The sequence below is a fragment of the Euwallacea fornicatus genome, chromosome 4, assembly GCF_040115645.1.
Source record: "Euwallacea fornicatus isolate EFF26 chromosome 4, ASM4011564v1, whole genome shotgun sequence".
NCBI classification, from domain to species: Eukaryota; Metazoa; Arthropoda; class Insecta; order Coleoptera; family Curculionidae; genus Euwallacea; species Euwallacea fornicatus.
The window spans coordinates 2,896,033-2,913,617 of NC_089544.1; the positions used below are offsets into that span (position 1 = coordinate 2,896,033).

General features: G+C 33.4%; 5 protein-coding genes across 10 annotated transcripts; 3 read left to right on the forward strand and 2 right to left on the reverse strand.

Moving 5' to 3' along the window:
• Positions 1-1,096: 1,096 nt before the first annotated feature.
• LOC136338771 (protein lin-9 homolog) lies at positions 1,097-5,121 on the forward strand. 2 transcript variants are annotated; one of them, XM_066281468.1, is made up of 9 exons: positions 1,097-1,318; positions 1,630-1,930; positions 1,991-2,236; positions 2,296-2,583; positions 2,669-2,949; positions 3,007-3,284; positions 3,420-3,552; positions 3,609-3,725; positions 3,780-5,121. In XM_066281468.1, exons 2-9 carry the CDS (start codon positions 1,656-1,658, stop codon positions 3,929-3,931), a joined length of 1,770 nt encoding a protein of 589 aa, XP_066137565.1. In that variant the 5' UTR covers positions 1,097-1,318; positions 1,630-1,655; the 3' UTR covers positions 3,932-5,121. The 2 variants fall into 2 exon arrangements, with proteins under 2 accessions (XP_066137565.1, XP_066137566.1); XM_066281469.1 differs by lacking the exon at positions 1,097-1,318 and adding an exon at positions 1,360-1,538.
• Positions 5,122-5,231: 110 nt separating this feature from the next.
• Nup50 (nuclear pore complex protein Nup50) lies at positions 5,232-8,060 on the reverse strand. The gene is made up of 6 exons (XM_066281475.1): positions 7,397-8,060; positions 6,781-7,342; positions 6,557-6,709; positions 6,164-6,289; positions 5,543-5,736; positions 5,232-5,491 (listed from the first exon to the last, which is right to left on the reverse strand). The coding sequence occupies exons 1-6, from the start codon at positions 7,547-7,549 to the stop codon at positions 5,276-5,278; spliced, it is 1,404 nt and encodes a 467-aa protein (XP_066137572.1). The 5' UTR covers positions 7,550-8,060; the 3' UTR covers positions 5,232-5,275.
• Positions 8,061-8,256: 196 nt separating this feature from the next.
• Oscillin (glucosamine-6-phosphate isomerase Oscillin) lies at positions 8,257-11,845 on the forward strand. 3 transcript variants are annotated; one of them, XM_066281478.1, is made up of 7 exons: positions 8,257-8,618; positions 8,671-8,859; positions 9,533-9,630; positions 10,373-10,559; positions 10,617-10,801; positions 10,855-11,028; positions 11,215-11,845. In XM_066281478.1, the coding sequence occupies exons 2-7, from the start codon at positions 8,736-8,738 to the stop codon at positions 11,284-11,286; spliced, it is 840 nt and encodes a 279-aa protein (XP_066137575.1). In that variant the 5' UTR covers positions 8,257-8,618; positions 8,671-8,735; the 3' UTR covers positions 11,287-11,845. The 3 variants fall into 3 exon arrangements, with proteins under 3 accessions (XP_066137575.1, XP_066137573.1, XP_066137574.1); XM_066281476.1 differs by having other exon boundaries at positions 8,258-8,515; positions 8,571-8,859; XM_066281477.1 differs by having other exon boundaries at positions 8,258-8,511; positions 8,571-8,859.
• A 923-nt stretch (positions 11,846-12,768) lies between these two features.
• LOC136338726 (cytochrome P450 9e2-like) lies at positions 12,769-15,699 on the forward strand. Of its 2 annotated transcripts, XM_066281384.1 has the most exons (7): positions 12,775-13,478; positions 13,537-13,700; positions 13,756-13,921; positions 13,973-14,135; positions 14,190-14,373; positions 14,428-14,649; positions 14,847-15,699. In XM_066281384.1, exons 1-7 carry the CDS (start codon positions 13,108-13,110, stop codon positions 15,290-15,292), a joined length of 1,716 nt encoding a protein of 571 aa, XP_066137481.1. In that variant the 5' UTR covers positions 12,775-13,107; the 3' UTR covers positions 15,293-15,699. The 2 variants fall into 2 exon arrangements, with proteins under 2 accessions (XP_066137480.1, XP_066137481.1); XM_066281383.1 differs by having other exon boundaries at positions 12,769-13,478; positions 14,190-14,649.
• Positions 15,456-17,517, reverse strand: ND-ACP (NADH dehydrogenase (ubiquinone) acyl carrier protein). 2 transcript variants are annotated; one of them, XM_066281417.1, is made up of 4 exons: positions 17,259-17,517; positions 16,936-17,043; positions 16,463-16,608; positions 15,456-15,698 (listed from the first exon to the last, which is right to left on the reverse strand). In XM_066281417.1, exons 1-4 carry the CDS (start codon positions 17,409-17,411, stop codon positions 15,665-15,667), a joined length of 441 nt encoding a protein of 146 aa, XP_066137514.1. In that variant the 5' UTR covers positions 17,412-17,517; the 3' UTR covers positions 15,456-15,664. The 2 variants fall into 2 exon arrangements, with proteins under 2 accessions (XP_066137514.1, XP_066137513.1); XM_066281416.1 differs by lacking the exon at positions 16,936-17,043 and adding an exon at positions 16,791-16,907 and having other exon boundaries at positions 17,259-17,516.
• Between the last annotated feature and the right edge of the window lie 68 nt (positions 17,518-17,585).

Below are 17,585 nucleotides of genomic sequence, written 5' to 3' on the forward strand. Positions count from 1 at the left end.
GCAATATCAAGATATTCATTTGATATTTATCTAGACTTATAACTATATCAAATTCTTTTCACTATTTTTACTAAGAATACTTCTGAATAAACTTAAAACACATATCCTATCAACAACTTCGTTGTAGAAGATATTTAAAATTGCCGCCAAACGAGAAGGTGGATGCCGATTTGTGAGATTTTACTGGTTGCCTATAGAAAGTGGAGATTATAGCGTTGACAATATTGGCAAATGACAACGCATATAGAAACAATAATTGCGTTACTTTATTTTCATGATACTGCATGTTAAGGATATAATTTTATCTTGCGATGGATAAATAATCGTTCACAGTATTTTTACTCTTTCTTCTTGATTGGGGTCTCATCTTTGGTTTCCCGATTTCAAATTTAAATCGATTTGACTTGCCGCTGAACATCCGACGTCGCTGCACGAAATCAAAAGAAAATAATGAACAACGTTGTCACATGAATATACTATTCAAAACGTGTGTAATCCATTATAAAGACACGAAAAATGGTTTTAAAAAATATTTGAATTGAAACTACCAAATGACTTTTCCAATAGCACCAAAATAGTTAGCAATAATGTCAAAATACCAAATGCCTTTTTAATTTCTATTTGAAATACAAAATGGAAAGCGGGTGTTTCAGATAATAATTAATTGATGTTTAAAACATATTTCTTGACACAATCGACAGTTAAAATAAAAATTTGGGGACAAAATAACCGGAACGTGATGCAGAAAACAGAAATTTACAACAGCAAACCTCACCTGTTGATACAGCCATTTCGTATTTTACATAACTATTCTAAACACTTTCGATATTCGTTAAATCCATGTATCAACTGTAAATATCGAATTAGGTCACCTAGTTGTTTTATCATCGATATAAAATAAAATTCTGGATTTTGAGTTTTTCCTTCGATTACAAAGTACTGGAGAAAAAATTGACTTGTTGGCAACGCTGCCAGGGGTTTTGAAATGCCGCCTAGTGACGAAACCACGCGGAGCCGCGCAAAAGCAAATAAATGCTATAATATGAGATTTGTTTAAGCCTTTTTGACACCAAAAGTTATTAAATAACGACCAAAATTAATAAAATAGCAATATTATTTATAAAGAGTGCTGTAATTTAGTTTAATTCGGGCTAAAATTTTCGAAAAATATTGCGATTCCCGTACTGAGCATGCGTACCAATTACCCAGAATCCCCTCAATCTACGTTAACATGGCGGACCGAATCAAATAAACTCGAAAGTGAAGTAAATATTTGTAAATTAATTGTTTAAAACTGTTTTGTCCGTTTTAAAATCAGGTAAAAATTTAGAATTTACTTAAGAGAAAATGGCACAAAGTGCTTGCATGGCCACGCCTCGTTTTTCTACCATTTAAATAGCTTTTGTCTTTCTCCATTCTTCTATATTTAAATTTGAAAATGGTGTTGCCAAATTCAAATTTTTGTATTGAGCTTGTTCAGTTTATCCACTTGCTTCTCACAGGAGAACTCAACTCTAGAGTGGATTCAAATAAACATGGTACGCTCACATATGTCACAAGCTGCAACAAAACAATATATGGGAATTCCCTCATCAATTAAGGTTATTTATATTGAATTTCTTGTTGTAGAATCGGTGCAGTTGTAATACAACAGAATGGCACATGAGAACCAAGTAACTGTTAAAGAGGAGGTAATGGATGAGGAAGAAGGAAATCAATCTGAAACTGATGATAAGTCTATGGATGTTGACGACCCAAATAGGCTCGGGCCAGCTGCACTAGGCCTTCAGAGAGTAGGTACTGCTCCACCTCCTAAGCCTACCCCAACTCACCCGCCACAGGTCTTGAATGCTAGAGGCATGCCAGCCAGAATCAGGAAAAAAAATCGTCTGTTTTATGATGATGATATTGTTAATACACCACATCACCGGTAAGTTTTTCAAATTCACTTATGCAACCTAATAACAATGGGGCCTGAATTAACATCCAGGGTTCCAAGTGCTAAAAAAATAAAGCCCACAACTGCCAAAAAAAGTCCAAAGCTCAAGACTGAAAGTCCCATAAAATCACCAAAGAAGGGTGTAACTGGCAGCAGCAACCCACCAACTCCAGTTCGTCTAAATTCCCCAGACAGGAAAATTGGGCAGAAAATTGGTATGCGTTTGAGAAATCTACTAAAACTCCCTAAGGCACACAAATGGGTATGCTATGAGTGGTTTTATAGCAACATTGACAGGTAAAAACCTTGATTTATTAGTAGTACCCTTCTTTATATTAACGCCTCTTATTATTAAGATGTCTGTTCTCTGGCGAAAATGATTTCCAAATTTGCCTCAAAGAATCATTTCCTGAACTCAAAACACAAGAACTAAGTAGAGCTGAATGGACAAAAATTCGTAAAATGATGGGAAAGCCTCGAAGATGTTCTCAGGCCTTCTTCAATGAGGAAAGACTAGAGCTTGAAAAGAAGCGAAAAAAAATAAGAGCATTGCAACAAAGAAAAGCCACTGATATAGCTAGTTTTAAGGATTTACCACCAGAAATTCCAATGCAATTAGTTATTGGAACCAAAGTTACTGCTAGGTATCTTAGTTATATACATATAGTATTGGTATTTGCCACATAATTGGTGATATATAAAATTATAAGACAATATATATGTTTTCAGGTTGAGAAAACCATCAGATGGACTTTATACAGGTAGCATAGATGCAGTGGATCCTTCAAATAATACATATCGAATTACATTTGAAAGACCAGGGTTGGGCACACACTCAGTACCTGATTATGAAGTTCTATCAAATGAAGATCCAGAAACCATAAGTATTGCTAGTTTCCAAAACAAATTCCGACCCAAAAGTAACGGCTTCTCAGTCTCACCTTATAAGCCAGATATTAATACTCAGATTTACAAAGCATTACCATATAGCAAGGATCCATTATTATCTGGTAGTGATTTGTTTAACTTTAATTAAATTGTTTATGTTTCTTTTTATTTGTATTTAGGATCAATGATCAGTAGCCCCATATTGTACCCATCAGTTAGTGGTGGCAAAATTGGCCTCTTTCCAATTAAACTTTTGGAGAAAATGGTGCTGATAGGTAAAATACTTAATGCCAAACAAGCAAGAATAAAATTGCTAAAATCCATGAATTCCAATGCTGAAAAACTAAACTCTTTTGATCAGGATTTACCAGAAGGGTTTGAACAAAAATACGCCGCAGTTTTGATTGATTTGGAGAAGCTCAACACTGATTTACAAATTTACTTGGATGAAATGCAAGTAAGTGAGAGAATTTTTTTAACCTTGATTTTTCATTAAAAAGTATGAATAAGTGTGGTAAAATTATTTATTCGAGTTGGTAGCATATTTGTGAATTGTGTCTTTCTAAAAGAAAAACTTAATTTATAATTTTAGGGATTCTGCCAAGAAATAGCTCCTGATCGCAGCGTAGCAGCAATGCTCACCCCTTCACTGTTGAGGGAAAAATGCAAGGAAGAAGCCAGGGAAATCGTCACCAAACACACATCAGTGAGTTCCGAAGAGAAAGGTACGTTTTTAACCTCAAAAAGTATTTGAATATAACACTCCCTCATTCTATTCTAGGACCCTGTAACAATCCAGGTGTATTGGATTTAATTACCGATTTAACGGCTTTAATGTTACAAATAAAGAAATTAGCCGAAAATGATCATAACGGGTACGAGTTGCAAATCCTAGAAGGTAAAATATAATGTAAAATTGAATTCAAACAATAACTTAATATTTTTTGACAAGGTACCGTTGAAAATATTAAAATGAAATTAACTCCCGCCACCCAGCAAGTGTTTCAGAGCAGCGTAGAAGTACATATGCACCAAATCGAAGTTGGTTTAATGAATATTAATCTTGACAAGTTATTTACAGGGTCTTTAATAAGTAAGACTTGACCTTTTCTTAAAAAAAGTTGCTTAGTTCGTCGCAGAATAAATCTTAATTTATTGTAGTTTGTGTGAAATTTGTATATATTTTGCATCTATTTTATTGAAATTAATTGAAGAACGCAAGGAAGAAGCAATAGTAGTGGTAAAATAAGGAAGAGAAGGCGAAGCCCTTTGATTAGGTTGTGGTACATAATAATTAGGTAATGCTACTTGTTGAACTAACAATTGAAATAGTTTATATTTACGGGGTATTTCAGTTTTTACTAGGATAACATTAACAGTCAATAGAACTTTAAAATTAATATAAAAAGCTCATATAAACATAGATCCGCAAACGCTCGGAAACTTTTAGAGCCTATATCGTAACGTCAGCCAACTGATCGCAACAATCTACAAAATGCTATTTTTTTAAGGTTCCTTAGACCTTCCACCATTTCTTCCTTGTATTTTTCATTTGATTTCGACCATATTTTTGTATGTTAGATATTTTATCGATTACATTGCAAATCAAACCAGAGTCTCATGCATCAGATGTCTAAAAAATCACGTTTCTAGTTATCTTTGATGTCAAACTGTTCGTATAACCAAAAAGTTTTAATTTAGAGTCCAACAGTGCATTCCAATTAGTCATTGTCGTCTATGTTTATGTTGTTACATATGTTATTTCTTTCGTTCAGTCATTTTAATCTCAAACGAATTGCAATTATTTTAATTTTAAAATCGGGTTTCTTAAGGTAATTAGGAATGAGATTCTTCGAATGTCAGCGTCGTTCGGATATTTAAAACTCTGGTTATATTGCTAGGCATGTTGATGCTCTATCTCAAGAAGTTTTGAGGCTTGATGCAAGTCTTGTGCAATATTTCGTGTGCCGGATTATCGGAGATATATTTTTAGATTCTTCCACATCTTCTGTAAACAGTGTATTCTAAACTATACTATCTCTTTTCACTATAAATGCCCGTATTCCCCAATATAGCCAATTTGGCGTTTAATATTTCAGTTGGTTTAAATTTTACTTTTCTGTAAAAACAGCATCGCTATCACAAAATTATTTTGACAGGCATGTTATTCTGATGGAAAAGCAAAATTTATGACTTCCCATAAGAATTAACTTAAATAATGAACTGTCAAAATGTCTATCGGAGAATACGGGCCAAAAAGTACAAAATAGATTACATTATATATATGTTACTTATTTTGCTATTTTATTTCCTACTTGGCATTTATATCGACATGCAACATTTTTTTTTAAATAAATATTTTGTAAAAGGGCACGATCCGAGTAACGAAAAAAAAACAGTTCAATTCCAGCTTTATAAAACCGTTTATTGAGCATAAAAAACAAGCAGCTATTTTTTATATTTTTCTAATGCTCCTAGTAAACTGTCAGCTTCTTCTGGAGATTTTACCCTGAGAAGAAGCGGTGTTGGAGGCGGCTTGGCGTCAGGTGTTGGAATGGCCACCAACATAACGTCTTTTTTACCTAATCGTTTTATTGGTATGCTCTCTGAGAGTATAAAATTTAGAAGGAGGTTCCCCAGATTTGTATTGGCTCTGACTATTAACTGAGAAAAGAAATTATTAATGAACTATAAACTAACTTAACAAAGACTTACTTGAACTTTTTCACTGTTTACGATTGGTTTTAAATAGAGATTTCCTACACCTCTATCTCCATAGCTTTCCCCTTTTTTCACAAAGACTTTACATTTTGCCATATATAAATAGTCACTTTCAACAACTTGTGTGACTTCCACTTTAGGCGGCTCGTCATCGTCCTCTTTACTGCCACTTTCTTCTTTTGGTTTCTCTATTTTATTTAAAAAAATATTCCAGAACTAACCACACACTTAACGTTATTAATTATGTTTCACCATTGGAAAACCTCATAATAGGTGGTAAATGGTAAACAATGCAGTTGATTAACTCATATGCTACATAGATCAGAAATGAATTTATCAAAGACATGCTTGTAGTTTTTTTTTATAATTACTTTTTCATATATTATACGAGCATTTTATGTTATTTTTCCCTTAGAGCCAAATTATTGACATGCTGATAAGATTAAGAGAGCTGTTTATGTCTTTAACCACAGATAGGTTCACTATTATGTGATTGTGAACAATATCATTCAATATTCAGTTTTCTTAATAGCATAAGGAATAAGTTTTAGTTTTATTATTTCGTGTAATGTTTTCGAAACGGCCGTCTTAGTACAAATTGGAAGAGCGTACTACCTTCAGATTTAGGTGCAGAACCAAAACTAATCTCAGGTCCACTGGGAAATGTTAGACTACCAGTAGTAGAGGTTTGGCTGCTAGTGAAAGAAAATGATGGTGTTGATAAACCCTCTGATGATGTACCTGCAAACAGAACTTTGAAGATAATTATGAAAATTTCCAAAAATTTACAGCAACTTTTATTTCATTTTATAAAATTTGTAACTTTTGAAATCAAATGAACAAAATGATAAATATACTAAAAAAGATGCTTTGTATGAACTTGAAGACCTTCACAACAGCAGTGCTGTAAAATGATTTTCATTTATTACACTTAATAATAGAAATGCTACTCTTAAAGGTGGTTCTGATTCTGCTAAGTTTGCTTTTAAACTACAATTTGTACATTACCTAATGAACCAAATGACTTTGTAGTGTTTCCTGCATTTGCTGCAGCTCCAAACTTAAAAGTGGGTGGACTGAATGCAGGGACAGCACCTCCCCACTTAAATGTTGGCACTGGTTCATCTTTCTTTTCTGGACTTTTTTCTAAGGTACTGCTGTCTACAACGTTATGAAGAAATTGTCATTAAATTACCCTAATAACAGATAGTATGTTCAAAACTGTCACATACCTGGAAAAGCTTTTGTATTATATGGAATGAAATTAAAAGTTGGAATCTTGGTTGGAGTTGTTTTTGAAAGTATAGGGACAGGCAATTCTTCTGATCCACTAGCATCCTGCTCCTTATCAATTTCTGCCAAATATTTCTCATAATCTTTAAAAATAGGTTGTAAACTTATTAATGGATTCTCTTCAACTTTCTTTGTGATCCATTTAGAAACAGTTTCATTCAAACCTTTCAGCTTTGAATAATATCTCTCAGATTTAGTAGGGCCAATGGCAGAACTAGGAACTATTGTATTGTTTGTACTAGTTGTAGAGTTTGAAGTGAATATGTTTGTGCTGACGTTAGTACTTGTCACTGCTGTAGCTCCAAATATGTTGGTACTACTTTTTTGAGAGAACAAATTAGGGCTACCACCTGACTTCAGTGGGCTTTGATTATCAATTCCGTTTGTTTTAGGTGCACTATCAGTTTTAGAAATACCTTTGAGAAATGAAAAGTCAGCACTAGCTGGCTTATTTGAAAACCCAGTAAAACCAACAAAAGCACTCTTTGTTTCATTGTCTTCCTGTGGAAATTCAAAATAAGCAATTTTAACAAAATGGCACAAATTGAAACTCACTCTAATGGGGTTCCTTCGTCTTGCAGTTTTTATAATTCTATTTTTTAAGATATCGTCAGAAGCCACTTGGAAGGCTCCTCGTTCTTCAGGTTCTTCTTCTTGGTTCCAATTGTCATGATTTAAATCAGAAGTTGCACTCCTCTTTCCGGCCATTAAATATTAAATGTGAAGCAACCGGCCCCTTTTTGGTGGATAAACGCTGTGAGTTGTGAGGTTAGGTTTCGTGAAGAAGGGCACTTTTAATTTTGCCCTTTTTAGGCAAGATCGTTATTTACACTAATCAGTATTGATCACCTTAAATCGAGGAACTACTCTGAGTCGTCCGCTATGTTTACGCACGGTAAAAACATAGAAATTATGCAATTATTTTAAATAAAACATTTCATGTAAAATATTTGAGGTAACGAACTGTAGACAAGACAATCATAATACGATACCACTGACAGATGACAACACAACCGAAATTAGCAATGGCTGAACTGACAGTAACAAGATGACAGTTGGGGGCACGTACACTATGTATTTAAAATTAACGATGCTAACGTTTCACCTTATGTTTATTCTGATTTTAATATGTCATGTAAACAGACTACGCTGTAGCTCTCCTGTACCAAACAATTAACAGGGCACATTCTATTTCTATTATGTCCCATGCGACATCAAATGTTCTTTATAATTTTTTATATATACAGGGTGTATGCTTCTGGAAGTCCTCATTGCCAGACACATTAAAGGTAATGAGATATGTATTTATTCAATGAGGGTTAACAGGTTGGAGTGAGAAGAAGGTGATGTTCCGTATGCTCGTGATAAACGACTATCGTATCACCCAACATTCTGGGCTCTGTTTTTATTTATTTTATTTTATTTTTTAATGTTAACGTCATTATTGTTTCTTTGGTTTACCTTCCAATTTACTTTAATTCTTTGTTTTATTATCTTATCAAATTATTATTTAACATAGTTGGAACAATGAGCAATATTAAATGGAAAACAAGATAACCATGTTGAAAGTTTCTACAATCTTTTGGCTGTTATCATCGATAAGAGTAGGACAAATAACATATTTAACTATTTAAAATTAGTAGTTACCACAAGATTACCTGTAGATTTCAGTGGGTAACCTTATCTCACTTATCAGCCAATAATTTTTGAGATTTATTTCCACTTACAGAAATTTGGGTCAATAAACCTACCAAAAATGGAAGGTATAAAACAGCCGGTTAGGTTTTGAAATGAACATTATTTCAAACACTCACACAGAATTTTGATAGTGGGGCGGACTTCAATCTTCTGCTTGCTGCATCACAAAAAGTGCAAACCTGTGTGCACAGACAATATGAGGCTGGTAATTTTGAATGATTCCACATGTGTAGCTGAGTGGGCAGCAAAATATGTAATGAAACAAATTATTGAGGCTGAGCTAGGGCCTAATAAATATTTTGTCTTAGGATTACCTACAGGTAAGCAATTGTTTCAAATTATTGGTGGTAGAAATTAACATTTTTAATTAAGAGAAGTATTTTGGGAGCTATTTGAAAGGATATTCCTATTTAATTTGGTAGTCTAAAAAGGGGGTAATGCTATTTTGCATAACTGAACAAATTCTGGCAGAGTAGGATTAGTTATCTGTTAGCTATAGTAAGAACTAAGTAGGTCAAGGGGGAGCGAAAGCTTTATATTAATGAAATGTTAATACATCTGTACAGCTAATTTCTAGGTCATTTATAGACAGATTTGATCCAAAAATAATGTGAACATTTAAATTGAAGTGAATAAATTTTTTGAAAGGAAGCTGCTAATCAGAAATTTTAGGAATTAAAATAAATTATAATTTCTTCTGCTGTAGCGCTTTTTGCTTAAAAATGACATATCCTAAAATTGTACAGTAAAAATGTTTAAATTTGGAACTGGAGAATTCCTGTTACATAAGATTTGCTTCTGTTACTGATTTATTTTTTTAGTCACACGGGGGTAACTGGCAGCAGGCTATGTAATTTTTATTTCTCTCTACCCATCTCTGATGAAATAGTCCTGTAATATATTGTATTCATTTTTTCAAATAAAGTTGTGAGGGAAGACATAATGATCGTGCAACTATTAATTATTAAAACACATATTTCCTTTTTTTTCCAGGAGGTACCCCTTATGGAATGTATCAGAAATTGATAGAGTATCATAAGGCTGGAAAAATTTCATTTAAATATGTTATAACCTTTAATATGGATGAATATGTAAGTAATATTCAATACTAGTTTCATTACGAAATATGAGAACAAATGTGAAATTTTGCCTCCCTGTATATCAAAAATAGTCAATTTTTTGGCGATGGGTGTACTAACATTTTTTTATTATTTTGCACAAGACTGTCGCCCCCTGAAATATCTCTCTGATGACATATTAAACTCTATATAATAGAACTTAATGCCTGTCATCATTTGAGTCACTTGAGTCCCTAGTGTAGCTAACTAAGTAAATATTCTCTTAATTATTTTTTAATTTCTGTGCGTATTCATCTAAATGATTTGCCACGCCGGCGCCGGTTCTGAAATGATAAACTGTATGTACCTGGCAAATAAATGGTACATAAGTATTGCGATATGAATATTATCATCATTAGTTCAATATTTATGGAAGTAGATAAAAATCATTGCACTCAAAACAGGTTTACTGGAATGACTTTTTTCAATTTAACAAGTTTATAATTTTTAACATTTACGCATAAGTACCTACAATGGATTTAAAATAAATAATAAAAATGAAAAAACCTAAATATGCAATTATATACAGAAGTTGTATTTAAATATAAATCCTCCACTTTTATGTAATACCCTATATGGTCAAAAGGAAAGTTAAATTATATGCCTCTGACCCCCTTACAATTTTCAACTATAAACTGTTGTTAAGTAATACCAAATAAGGAAGATACTTTGCCATAATTTTGAATCACCTGTATTTACAGTAAAAGTTTTGTAGGTTAACCTTCCGAGAAACCATGAGGAAAGTTACCACTATTATATGTGGAATAACTTCTTCAAACACATTGACATAGATCCAAAAAATGCTCACATTTTAAATGGAAACGCCCCAGATCTCGTCAAGGAGTGTTTAGAGTATGAGCAAAAAATAGCAGAAGCAGGAGGTATTGATTTATTCATTGGAGGTAGGAACCACTTTACAAACCAATCGACACTTGGGTCTTTAAAAAAACGGAGTTTAGGTATCGGCCCCGATGGCCATATTGCTTTCAACGAGCCAGGCTCATCCCTTGTCTCCAGAACTAGGGTCAAAACTCTGGCGCATGATACATTGGAAGCCAATGCCAGATTCTTTGGAAATGACATTAACAAAGTTCCTAAACAAGCCCTTACTGTAGGTGTGGGCACTGTGATGGATGCCAAAGAGGTACCCTCTATAAAACTCAGATGAGTTCCAAACGTTTCCGATCTTTTCTTTAGGTTATGATTCTAATAACTGGCTCTCATAAGGCATTCGCTCTTTACAAAGCAATCGAAGAAGGCGTTAATCATATGTGGACAGTGTCAGCGTTCCAACAACATGCACATACATTGATTATTTGTGACGAAGACGCCACTTTGGAGCTCAAAGTCAAGACTGTTAAATATTTTAAGGTAGGTACTATTTGGTAGTGTTAAAAAGAAGCTACTTATTATTAGTCTTGAGTTAATTTATTTTTTTATAACATCCTGCAAAAAGAATTGCAGTTCAATTGTCAAGTTCACTGCAACAATTGGACTTGCACAATATGCGAATGCAAGTGTCTTGCATACTTGCATTCATTTTAAACTTATTTAAAGGCACTAAGCGGCGTCCATCAACAACTGATAGAAGAGTCAAAATCACTAGGGAGGCACAGGATTATACATTAGTATATATGCAAGGATGCACTTTGTTCAGTATATGTGTAAATTGACGACAAATATTTTTGGTATTAGCTATGCACGGATTAAATTATATCCTATATATTATTCGAAATCTGCCGTAGATGATGTTACAGTTCCCTTAATCTCCTGTCCATATTATTACAATGACGTTTTTGTTTTATACATTATTCTTGCACTATTTTATTGTATTTACATATACCAAACACAAAATAGATAAAAATAAAAATAATAAACATGTAAAATGAGAAAATTACAATGGAATGGGAATTAAATATCGATTTGGATTTATTTTGAAGTGAATAATCTTATAATCTCTGCAATAAAATATATTTGTCAAATCTACTTGAGTGACAAAGGGAATTAAAGGTTTCTGATAAAGGTGCTACTGTGAATTATTGTACATGTTATTTGCATTTACATTTCAAGAATTCATAATTTTTTTACAGGCTTTGTGTACGGAATATGGGGGGCTGGTGGCTGGACATTAACGTTTGTTGTTTTGTATATTTAATAGTTTTGTAATTATACAGTTTTTGTCCCTAAACACTGTTTTGTTTCATTTTAATCTAGAATTTTATCACGACTCTGGCCGTTATATATATAAGAGAAAGTCAACCATTTTGAAACACCTTGAATACACAGGATGTTCTTGAAGTGACTATAAAACACTCCCAAAAATAAGGTATTATAGGCAAACTTGTACAGTTATTGCGGGGATCACCCGTATACTAATCTATAAACAATAATAGGATCCGTTCAAATGCAATAACAAAAGGTATTTAACTATGCTTAAGATATCCGGATAAAGATACTTCTCCAAACGACATGAAGCGGATGTCTCGGATTGTCCAAAAAACAGTTTTGCAGCATGGGAATCCCGTTAACGATAATAAATACAAGCTTGGTTAAATGGAAAAAAAGTTGCGCATTCAAAAATGGCATTTTGTCATTTCGGATATAATAATCCTTCGATTAAAGGGTGTTTAAATAAACTATTTTGTTTTCTCTTCATTAAACGGCGAAGAAAAAGTGTGTAATAGACATCATTATAAGCGGAGCATATTTCTTGGCAAATTAATGAATGGAAATACTGGTATACAAAGACTAGCTATCGCGTCCTGTTAGTGTTCAAATGTTTCATATGGTATTCAAGATACTATTAGTAATAGGTGTTTTTTTTTACAACTCGTACATGAAAATGATTTGAAGCTCATGTACGAAATGTTGTTGATAGTTTTGGCTGATTTTTTTCGATTCCGAAAAACTTCTTAACCGCCAAAGAAGTAGATATTTCACACACTTGATAAAAAAAAAACTATTTACTGTTGGTTAGGCTGGAAACTATGAATGTGGGCAGTAAAAAAGTAGGTCAAGCTACTAACCACAGATAAAGTTTAGAAGACCAATATAATATTTATTGTGTTTTATTTAGAATATGTCTACTCCTTTAAGATATACAAAGTGGCCCAGATATTCGCCCACGTACGGGCTACGTTCATCATATTTAATAGGTGCCACCTGTTTAACTTAAAATTTTTCATTTTCATACTTGCAGAGTGTTCAATTTAAAACATCAAACCCTAATTTTCTACCATTGCTACCGATTTGCAATAGTTAATTAACACAGTGTGCGAACGATGACCCTGTAAATTTGGTCGGGTGATTTTAAGTTTAATACATCAGCTTTAACCGATATGCACTGTATAAAAATGGCCTAATTAGTTGCCTACATATCTTCTTCAACAAAAACCACAGACAATCATTAAACACTCAAAAATGCCACTGTAAATAAATCAGTGTGAGAAAATGCGGAATTGTCCTAAATCCGACAATTCAAGCAAGCTGTATATAAATACGCTATCTAATTATGAATTTGTATTTAGGAGTACTTACACGTCCTTTTATTGCATTTTCTACTTACTCTTAAACTTCCCCTCACTGCTACAAGCATCGCATTTTCCATTTTGTGATCATAGACAGATAATGTTCCTTCTAATTTGCGTCATATTTCTTATAATTTATATAATACTTGTGCACCCATATACTTACTGGACCATTCGTGGTGTTAAACAAGGGAAACCATGGATCCTTTTCGGGGACAGTTGGGGAACAGTTTTCAGAGTCATGGACATGGCAGAAATGGTAAGCTACAATTACCATCTAATTCCAAACACCAGGTAATAAAACCATGGAAATTAGAATAACGATTTTCGCAATTTGAATTATTACAATCAGGTATTACGGGGTATATCAGTTTTTTAAGCCCAAACTGGTAATTCGCGACCCTGACCTCATAAAACAAATAACGGTGAAGGATTTTGAGCACTTTGAGGACCGCTCTGCCATGGTGGATCCGAAAGCTGATCCACTCTTTGCCAGGAATTTACTAAGCCTAAAAGGTAGAAATTTAGGGGGAAAACGCGACTATTTAGTTTTGATAATGTTTTTTATTAGGTGATGAGTGGAAAAAAATGCGAGAGACGTTAACAAACTCCTTTACTAGCAGCAAAATGAAACTAATGTTTGGTTTAATAACGGACGCTGCTGAAAACTTTATTAAATATTTTGCTGATAAAAAGGGAAGCACCATTGACGTGGAGATGAAAGATGCATTTACCAGGTACCTCTGGAAAAGAAAAAATAAACCAACAGTAAAAAAGGAATTTGTTAGATTTACTATCGACGTCATAGCGTCTACTTCTTTTGGAGTAAAAGTGAACTCCTTATTTAAGCCCGACAACCAATTCTTCAAGATGGGCAAGGAAATGACGGAATTAAACTTCAAGGCCTTTTTGAAAGTTTTACTTTTCCAGTTCTCGCCTTACTTATATAGGGTAAGATAGAACTGGTTTTTAAATATGGCAATGAACTTATAACGCCGTTTATAGCTCCTCAAATTAAGGATGTTTAGAAAAGAAGTTAACGATTTTTTTAGAAATTTGATAAATGATGCTTTAAAATCTAGGAAAAAGGGGGGAATTTATAGACCAGATATGCTGCAAATCTTAATAGAAGCTAGAAAAGGACTTACCTCTGATGACAATGACACTGAAGGCAATTATTTCAAAGCAGGTAAATACAAGTTTTGTCTTAATTTTTATTTATTTTTAACTGATAAAATCGAAGGCATCTCAAACGAAGACATAACAGCTCAAGCGGTAATATTCTTCTTTGCGGGTTTCGATTCGGTATCCTCTTTGATGACATTCACAGTCTACGAACTGGCAATGAATCACGAAATACAAGACAAGTTAAGAGAAGAAATACGACAAACTCTTAAAAATGTCAATGGAAAAGTTACCTATGAGGCTATAATGGATATGAAATATATGCAGTTAATTTTACAAGGTAATGAGATATATGGTTACCCAACGAGGACTGTACAGGGTATCCATTTTTAGTTAGTTCTACGTAGAAATGTGATAATTTTATTTTTGGGAAAAAGGTTTTTTTTAACAAACTGCGTAGGGATTTATAGAATGTATTTAGACCCCACTGAATGACTAAGTGCATTTTTTAAAATAAAGTACTTTGTCAATTTTCAGAGGCTTTGCGCAAGTGGCCTCCCTTCGTGGTACTTGGCCGCGAATGCACCAAATCATACACCATTAAACCTGCTCTCCCTGATGAAGTACCAGTAACAATACCTAAAGGTTTAGCCATCCAAATTCCAGTCTATGCATTGCATCACGACCCGCAGTATTTTCCCGAGCCAGAAAATTTCATTCCTGAAAGATTTAGTCCAGAAAATCGAGGAAGGATCACACCATACACCTGTCTAGAATTCGGACAAGGACCTAGAAGTTGCCTAGCACCGAGATTTGCCCTATTAGAAACCAAAATTGTTCTGTTTTATCTGGTGAATAGATTCAAGTTGGTAACTAGTAATAAAATGGAAGTACCTTTAAAATTGAGTAAAAATTTTTCTATAAATATCAGACCTGCAAAAGGATTATGGATTTGTCTTGAAAAACTTGATGAGCAATTTTAATACAATTGAAGATGATGTGCATCCTACATATACCTATTAGTTATTAAAATAGTAGAAAAATAGTTTGCATATTTTGTCATTTGTTGTCATAGTCAGAAAAATAAACGAAACTCCGTTATAGCGTATTAGATTATTATCTCATTAAAGCTACACCTACACCATATTCACGAGGATTTGAACGCTTTATTTAACAAAACATCATATTACAATACAGAATTTCACTGCTTGTTTGCCTCACCATTATGGTCCGTGAAAGATCAGTAACGATGAACTATAAAACCAGTTAATAATTCACAACAAAATAATCGACATTGGCTTAACATAAATTAAAGAAGAATCATACGCTAAAATAAAATCTATCGGTATTTTGGTTTACTCATAAATGTCCTCCTTGTCAGCCACATATCTGGAAGTGAAAGAATTCAATGGTGAAAAGTCGATCTTATGATGCTCAGGGAGTTATTTTTAAAAGCATTGTTTGCATTTGTTGTATTGATTAACATTGCGAACTCCTAAATAGGAACAGTTAGTGATAGTTAAATAGGTAATAAATCGGCGATTTTATTATCCTCAAGAGCATGCTTTGAACTCCAAAATATTTGCAGAGGCTTTCATGTTATTGAAGAGTTATTGAAAAGCTTCTATTTTTATTACTTTTTCTGTTTTACCGATTAAGCGTGTAGTGGCCTAACACTTCTGCACAACAACACAGCAGCGAAACCGCAAAGCCGTTTTCCTCTGTCCAAAAGGGAAATTTATTTTTTTAATGCAGTTGATTAACTGCAAAACGACTACTTTTCAAGGTTGTGCAATGAAAAAATATTGTATGTCAAATGAGCAAAATGTTTAGCAGAGCTCTCCATGTCTAGAGGTTTTATCTACTTGGCTCGTCCTGCCAGACACTACTTATATATTTTTTTTGAAATTTTCACATGTGGATTTAAAACAGCAAATTATGAAGTTTAAAGACGTTCATAAGAAAATTAACATAAGAGGCGTCTATAAGTCCACAATATTTTAGTCGTTTTCAGCCTAGCCTAAAATGATCATTTTTTTTAAGTATTTAATAAAATAAGCCTGCTACAAATTTTCTAAAATGTAAAAAAAAAGAATTACCTTTGTCTAAAACTGAGTTAACATAAATTTTTTTTACAACTACTTTACATTTACCTTACAATATCACCAGGCTTCAAAAGTCGCTCTGCATCAACATCTGGGATTTCAAAACCAAATTCATCCTCTATGGCCATTATTACCTCGACATGATCTAGTGAATCTAACCCTAAGTCGTTAATAAAATGTGAATCCAATGTCAACTAAAAGATAAAGCAGATGTGAACATTTTGGTCACATGACAAAAAAATTTACAATAAACAATCAAACTTTTGTCTTCTATTTTATCAAAACAAATTGTATACTATTAAGAGTATACTAAAAAACACAAAAGTTTGTGGACAGTCAACTACCACTATTACCATCATAAGCAAAATTACTGTACCTTATCAGGGTTGACTTTATCATACAAATTTAATACTAAAAGCACCCGGTCTGCAATAAGTTTTAAAGTCAGTGGTGGTTTGGCACTGTAACTTCGCTCATGAGGCAATACGAGGTTCTGAAATGAAAAGAAAATAGGATTATACCTTATCTGCTGTTACTTTATCATAAGAGGCAACAACTTTCAGGACTCGTTCTTTAATTTCTGCCTCTGTGGGTTTTGCCTTAACTATTTCTGGCGAATAATATCTGAACTGGAGATAAAAATTGGGACATTAAGTTTACAGTGTAAAAAGGGGCTGTAAAATGGATGCATTTAAAAAGTGAGGTTAAATCGAGTTATGTAATTTCAGTTTAAAAAAGACCAAGGAAAGCTGTTTAGGGTAATAAGAATTTGCCTGCAAGGTTCGTTGTTAAAGGAATGTTAGTTTACATCCAACTATGGGCAAGATAAAGAAAACTCATTTACCTGTGAAGCCGCTAAGAGATTTCGCTTGAGTATAGTTTGTTGGGCTGTTGGAATCAAACAATTTAAGTGTAGAATTCTCGATTTGCTGGAGAAACTCCTTAAATAGGACGTATTTCTTGAGATAGAGCGAATATTTCTTGCCAAAGCAGACATTTCTTTTTCAAAAATTCCTAGAGAGTTTAAAAAATTTTCATGCACTTAAAAAAATTGATAAAGACAGGAAATGAAGCTATTTCGACTACAAAATAAATTTCATTTGTGTGACAGCTGTCACCTGAAGCAGTAGGGACTAGGGATATTGGAACTCTCAAAAGACCAATAAAATGT

Bases quoted from the DNA above. Each gene is read 5' to 3' on its own strand.
- LOC136338771 (XM_066281468.1), top strand. From the start codon at position 1,656: ATGGCACATGAGAACCAAGTAACTGTTAAAGAGGAGGTAATGGATGAG. The intron at 1,931-1,990 runs GTAAGTTTTTCA...ATTAACATCCAG, and splicing joins GTTAATACACCACATCACCG to GGTTCCAAGTGCTAAAAAAA. The intron at 2,950-3,006 runs GTAGTGATTTGT...ATTTGTATTTAG, and splicing joins CAAGGATCCATTATTATCTG to GATCAATGATCAGTAGCCCC.
- LOC136338726 (XM_066281383.1), top strand. From the start codon at position 13,108: ATGCGGAATTGTCCTAAATCCGACAATTCAAGCAAGCTGTATATAAAT. The intron at 14,136-14,189 runs GTAAGATAGAAC...CGCCGTTTATAG, and splicing joins TCTCGCCTTACTTATATAGG to CTCCTCAAATTAAGGATGTT. The intron at 14,650-14,846 runs GTAATGAGATAT...GTCAATTTTCAG, and splicing joins TATGCAGTTAATTTTACAAG to AGGCTTTGCGCAAGTGGCCT.
- ND-ACP (XM_066281416.1), bottom strand. From the start codon at position 17,411: ATGTCTGCTTTGGCAAGAAATATTCGCTCTATCTCAAGAAATACGTCC. The intron at 16,908-17,258 runs GTAAATGAGTTT...TTTTCATTTCAG, and splicing joins ATCTCTTAGCGGCTTCACAG to AACCTCGTATTGCCTCATGA. The intron at 16,609-16,790 runs GTACAGTAATTT...TTTATCTTTTAG, and splicing joins ATAAAGTCAACCCTGATAAG to TTGACATTGGATTCACATTT.
- Oscillin (XM_066281478.1), top strand. From the start codon at position 8,736: ATGAGGCTGGTAATTTTGAATGATTCCACATGTGTAGCTGAGTGGGCA. The intron at 8,860-9,532 runs GTAAGCAATTGT...TTTTTTTTCCAG, and splicing joins TGTCTTAGGATTACCTACAG to GAGGTACCCCTTATGGAATG. The intron at 10,560-10,616 runs GTAGGAACCACT...AACGGAGTTTAG, and splicing joins TATTGATTTATTCATTGGAG to GTATCGGCCCCGATGGCCAT.
- Nup50 (XM_066281475.1), bottom strand. From the start codon at position 7,549: ATGGCCGGAAAGAGGAGTGCAACTTCTGATTTAAATCATGACAATTGG. The intron at 6,710-6,780 runs GTATGTGACAGT...ATAACGTTGTAG, and splicing joins TAATACAAAAGCTTTTCCAG to ACAGCAGTACCTTAGAAAAA. The intron at 6,290-6,556 runs GTAATGTACAAA...TTCTGTTTGCAG, and splicing joins AAAGTCATTTGGTTCATTAG to GTACATCATCAGAGGGTTTA.